At 42.6% G+C, this 6,010-nt stretch overlaps 1 protein-coding gene across 1 annotated transcript; it reads right to left on the bottom strand.

The window, feature by feature from the left end:
* Positions 1-911: 911 nt before the first annotated feature.
* LOC137299392 (protein fem-1 homolog C-like) lies at positions 912-5,664 on the bottom strand. Its single transcript, XM_067968098.1, has one exon. The coding sequence runs from the start codon at positions 5,520-5,522 to the stop codon at positions 3,672-3,674; it is 1,851 nt and encodes a 616-aa protein (XP_067824199.1). The 5' UTR covers positions 5,523-5,664; the 3' UTR covers positions 912-3,671.
* Between the last annotated feature and the right edge of the window lie 346 nt (positions 5,665-6,010).

Genomic DNA, 6,010 nt, shown 5'->3' with positions numbered 1-6,010 from the left:
ATTGGAGAGTAATAGGAACCCTATTACTGCACTACCTAATATCAGCTAACTCAGTACAGACCAGGTATAGAATCCAGACTCTTCCTGCTCTATCTCACTTAATTCCATATCAGGCACTGCAATTACCAACTAAACCACAGGGGGAAGCAATGACAATGACAATGAGTATACTTCCTCTAAAGGCCTAGTGGAGTATTTTCATTGAAAACTGTGAATGGGTTCATGCTGGTGGAAAGGTTAAAACTTATGGCTGTATGAATGTGCAAAGTCTTTTTCTTCACCAAAATGTCTTCAAAGATACAATTTCTTCAGGTGTCCTGCAAATCCAACCAATACCTGCCACCACTTACCTTTGATGGCTCCATCCTTAGTCCTTCATTTACTGACACTCGTATCCTCATTGTCCTGATATCAACATTTCCTCTGTTGCTAAAGTTGCCAGTGAGAAGTTCAATTCTGTCATTCCAAACATCTTTTTCCCTTAACAACTGTTAACTCTCTACGAAGTTTAAGTCCATCCAATATTTTAACACTGCTCCACTATCTGGAGACGCTCTTCTGGCACCTCCCTTGGGCTCCTGGATGGGATTCAAGGAAAAACTGATCTGTCTGTCACAAACTTTCTAATCTCCAGTTTACTGATATTACTCTTGTGAATTCTCTTGCTACTCCGAGGCTCCAAAACATAGTTCTAGATGTGCTTTCTTCTCCTGCATCTTTACTGTGTTGAAATCAAGACTCACTGCACCAATTCCAGCCTGATTCTTTCCTAGAATCTTAAAATTGTGCAACTCCCTACCTCGGTCTTTCCTTCATCCTTTAATCTATAGGTATCCTGTGTTATGGGCCTTCTAGATGTCAATTTTTTCTTTAAGAAAGGATGAATAATTAAATACAGTGTTCTACATCAGTCTGTTTTGAATACACTGTTTTATTATAAGAGTCACCCAATTCACACAAATGCAGCTCAGCAGCAATTTGCATTTAATACTTTTCACGCCAAACAATCTAGTGTAAACTCTGAATGGGCAAAGAATGTGCTAAAATAAATAGGTTCTAAAAGCCAAATTGCTAAGTGTAGTTATGAAATGCTAAAAGAAATCAGTATTAGCATTCTTGAGCACTGTGTGAAAACATGCAGTCACACATCTGGCTTGCAAGTTTCTCCATAAAATAAAGCCCTATTAAAACAAATTAGATCTATACATAGTGCCTTTAACAGTCCCAATATTTACAACAGAGTTTAAAATCTCTGCCATCCTTTAACCCTATGAGGACTGCAGTTACATTTTTACACTGTAAAAAAGAAACACATCTATGTTTTGCTTATTCAGAGAACACTGACTTACAAACAGCCTTGTGGCTCAGCGGAGAGCTCAAATGACACTTATAATATCCAGTGTTAAAAAAATCATTTTTGGCAGGTAACAAACGTGCAAGTTCCAAAAGACATTCAGTACTCAAAAGGGTTAATCTTCACCGTTTCATTTCAGTGATGTGTGTCAGTGGCAAAATACTTGCTTTGGGTGTTTTTTTTTATTGCAGTTCAATGCTGTTGCAATTAGTTTACTTTGAACATTCTCCCTTTTTTGTGAATCTGATTGCATGTTAGCAAATCAAGAAGTCGAACTTGCATTGCCGTCCCCTTTTCAATTACTCTAAATTCTACTCAAAGGGCTGGAATATGGCTAGATAGCATGCAAAATGTTCAAGACTGCCTTTTTGGATTTTCAGGGAACAATTGAAATGTAGTTTGGCATGGCCTTTTGATGTTTCATCTCTAACAACAGAGACTGCAAACTAAAGGTGTGTGTATATGTATTGAGGAGGGTATTAAAAGACTTATAGTACATGGGGGGTAAATACCAAGATGATTAACTGATGCATTACTGAACTCAAACAAGCACATCTGATTTAGAACACGCACGAGGCGTTCTCTCAAGTGCCAAAAGAGATGGCGATGGGTTAAACCTGGTTACTTAAAACAGTCAGTCCCTCAAGAAGCATGTTAATGCAAAAAAGTTTATTCTTAAAAATGAGAGGTAATCTAGTCCAAGGTGAATTCTTCAAGTATCAGGTTGGTTTAAGGGGTATGATGCTTTCAGGAGGACCAACCTAACCACAAAAAGCCAGCCTCCATTCTTAAACTGGCTTCTTAACTTAGCAATTCCCAGCTCTTGGGACAGATATCACTTGTGTGCAGTGTCTCAGCAATAGGTGAGATGTGCATCACTGATGAGCAAAGAAAGGCTGCATCCATCAGTTTTTGCCTCTACCTAGTAAACAGTAACAAAGTTCAACAGTTCCCATTGTTCAAAAATTAAAAAAACATATGAATTGTGAATATCATTGCTGTCTTGGTAACATCACTCCCTCCTATAATAAGAAAACTGGGTGGGATGTACATACCAAACACTATATATTTTACTGGATACTGGACCTCCAAACAGTCTGTGCTTCCTTCCACTATTTCACCCCTCCCAATCTATTAGGAATCCTTCATCAACCCCAAGCATTGTTGATTGATAGGCTTCAAACAAAGGATGGTAGATTGTTGAAAGGTTTGTTACTTAGGCTGCGGTGCTTTAAATATTACAATAATATTTGGAAGAAAAATGAGCTTACTGGTGTAATACAGCAGTTCTCAGCCCTTCCAATAAACAAAAAATATAAAATCTAGTTTTACTAAATAGTGTACCAAAATTGTCAAGAGTTCTGAACTTTTATTATAACACCTGTGTATGTAACATGAAAGTCTTATCTAAAATTGGGACAGAAAATGATGGAAACAGGTTGGTCAGCATCTGAAGGAAGACAGCTGACACACTGACCTACCTTTCCCTTTCCGAAGCTGACAAACATGCTGTTTATTCCCAGCATTGGTGGTTTTTCCCTTTTCTAAAATTGGGGACATACTCCAGTTAAATCTTTACCTCATTGTTCCATTGAACCTGTGATGCTATGCATTTTGGGCACACAGTGTGTATTGAAATTTAAAGTGTAACTCAATAGTACTGTATCTATCTTTGGACCTGGTTGTACTGGCTGTGGATATATTCTTTGCTGAATCTTAAAAGGTGCCTGAAACAGATGAGGGTCATTGGGATTGATTAGATGTGTTTTGAAAGTTTGATTTTCCTAATGGTTTGAGGTGAAGCTGTGATCTGCCTGTAATGTAATAGGCGGACAGAAATCTTGAACCGTGCAAACAATGTACAAGATGTATTATGGCATGTGCTATGATCCATACAGGCAGGGTTGCAGTAGTGGGAACAACGGTGGGAAAAAAGCCAAGTGGAGGGGGCACATGATAAAAAAAGATTTGCAGATCATGAACTATTCTCTCTAAATGTGCTTTAGCAGCCACATGTCTGAGCTACTTGCCTTCCAACCCCTACTCCACCCAAACATTCAGTCTTTGCTACAACCCAGCATGGACAATACACTAAATAGAGAGTAACCAAAGAGCATTCTGAAAAATTGGTTATTGTTTGTTCTAACTTTCAGTCTTAGCCCTGTAACATTTAAATAGCCCTTCAGGAGGCAGACTGATTTTAATCTCACTGAAGTGTCTGGGTCATATTTATTTATGTATGTCAATACAAGTATTTAAATCCCCATGAGAAGCACCTTGGCATGCATCCAAATTCATAAACACTTAATTCTGCACTTCAGTGTAGTTGAATGAAAGCATCCAGTTCTTCTGGAATTAATCCTTTGTAAATCACCTTATGTTTTTCAATGGCACGAGCAGCAAGGCACTGGAGGGTGATGTGGTTGATGGGTTGAATGAAATTTTTGGCCATCTTCTTTTCATCCAGCAGATCCCAAGCAGTTTTCTTGGAGGAATTGGTAGCGTCAAAATGTGCGCCAGTGTCAATTAGCATATTCATAATATCAAGATTGTTGTTGAATGCAGCTATGTGCAGGGGAGTGTTGTTCTCATAATCTCTCGAGTCAACGTCAGCACCACATTCCAGCAGTACCGAGGTCACTTGTAACGAAGGGAACTTGCAAACTGGATAGCGGCCAACTGACGTCGTATCTTTGTCAACAGCTAGATGTAGTGGAGTAAACCCACCTTTTCCTCTTGGGTTCAACTTCAAGAGCCTATAGATGGTTTGCTTCTTGTAATGCTCCTGGTCAGGGCTACATTTTACTTTTTCTAACAAGGAGATCAAGTGCAAAATAATTGACAAAGCTTTAGTGAACTGAGCAACATCTGGTGGGTTCTCCCGCTGATTCACTGCCCGCTCTACTTCACGAACGCTTTTGTACAGGATGCCCATAAGATCATTGAAAGATACCTTCATGGCTAGGTTGCCTTTTGGACGGTCTTGCAGGACAAAAGAAAACAGCTCAGCAAATGATAGCAAACTACTAGCAGTCATAGGGCTCAATGGGTCTAAATTGTTCTGCTGCATATCCAACGCATACTTCCACAAATTAATGCACCGTGCAAAGTTGCCAGAGTCAGCATAGACTGCACCTCGATAACGGATATAGTAAGAGGTGTCTGGATGGGATGGACCAAGAATTCTCTCTCTGATCAGCAAGGCTTGCATCCTCATCTCATCTGGATCAGTAATCAGGGCCTCCAGTTCTTCAGAAGTCGTCACTTCTTTTGCATAATCGTAGGCCAGCACCAATTGTCCTACCTGTGGTTTCTTGATTAATTTACTTTTATCGCTATGTCTCATCTCCATTGCTCTCTTCCAAAACTTCATAGCTCCAAGTAAGTCCCTTTTCTTATCGACAAACGTAGCTCCCAACAGCTCAAGTGCATCAATTCGGTCTTCCTTCTTGGTCTGCACATAGTTAATAAGAAACTCCACAATATTCATGTGGCCTGTGACACTGGCAGCAAGTAAGGGGGTCATACCATAACCATCCTTTTCCATCTTAGCCCCACATTTTAACAGCATCTTCATGATTTCGAGGCTTCCCGATTCTGCACAATCGTGCAAAGCAGTGTTCCCCTTCACGCTCTTCCTATTCACATCCGCTCCCTTCTCTAGCAAATACTTGGCAATCTCCTTATGCCCTTTATAGCATGAGATCATGAGGCAAGTATGCCCATGCCTATTAGCCACTTCCATATCTGCTTTGTGCTCGATGAGGTACTTGACGATCTCCAGGTGGCCGTCGAAGCAGGCTGCCCGCAGTGGGGTGGAGTTGGTCAGGGTGGTGTTGTTGACAGACGCCCCGTGTTCCAGCAGACTCCTGACCACCGACAGGTGCCCGGCGGCGGAAGCTGCCCAAAGCGGCGGGGCGCCTTCGATGGTTTCTCCATCGAAATTGACCGAGCCCCCCAGCTCCACCTTGGCCTTGCAGTGCTCGATCAGGTAGTCCGCCACCTGCAGGTGCCCGTACCTGGAGGCGATGAGCAAAGGGGTGCCGCCGTTGGTCTTCTCCAGTGTCACCGCCTCCAGCTCCTCCGCGGTTCGGTTGTTAAGCAACTTCTGCATAAGTTTCAACTTCCCGTCTCGAGCTGCGTTAAAAACCGCCGTCTTGATATCCATTTTCGGGCCCCTGCTGCCATTTAAACACCGGCCAGGCCAATGGAAAGACCAAAGGAAGATGGGAGGCCGCTGCCGCCGACGCCGCCAGCCCCCGAACGTCGCATTTCCCGATATTATGTTTTGAAAGTAAAATGGAGACCCTCCAGCTGACGGCACCAGCCAGGCTGACGGCGCATGCGCCCCGACACCGCCGCGCAGGCTGGGAGTTGGTGTTTTTTACGTCCCGCCGACCTTGCGCTGATATCGGAACCACGTGACGCAGCCGGACTACAGCGTCCAGAAGCCCCCGCGGCACCCTCTCGTCCGGCGATTGGGAGGGAAAGGAGAAGGGGGGGGGGGGGTGTGCCTGATCCATCTTTGATTGACAGCGCATCTAACCAATGAGGAGGTAGAATTATGTTGGGTTCGCCTACAAACGAATGAGCTTCACCAATAAGTTTAGTGAGGATTACATAGAATTACATAGAATGTACAACAGAGACAGGCCA

This window comes from Heptranchias perlo, chromosome 29 (genome assembly GCF_035084215.1).
Source record: "Heptranchias perlo isolate sHepPer1 chromosome 29, sHepPer1.hap1, whole genome shotgun sequence".
Lineage (NCBI taxonomy): Eukaryota > Metazoa > Chordata > Chondrichthyes > Hexanchiformes > Hexanchidae > Heptranchias > Heptranchias perlo.
The sequence above is the reverse complement of the archived record's forward strand: the minus strand, read 5'-3'. Positions and strand labels throughout refer to the sequence as shown.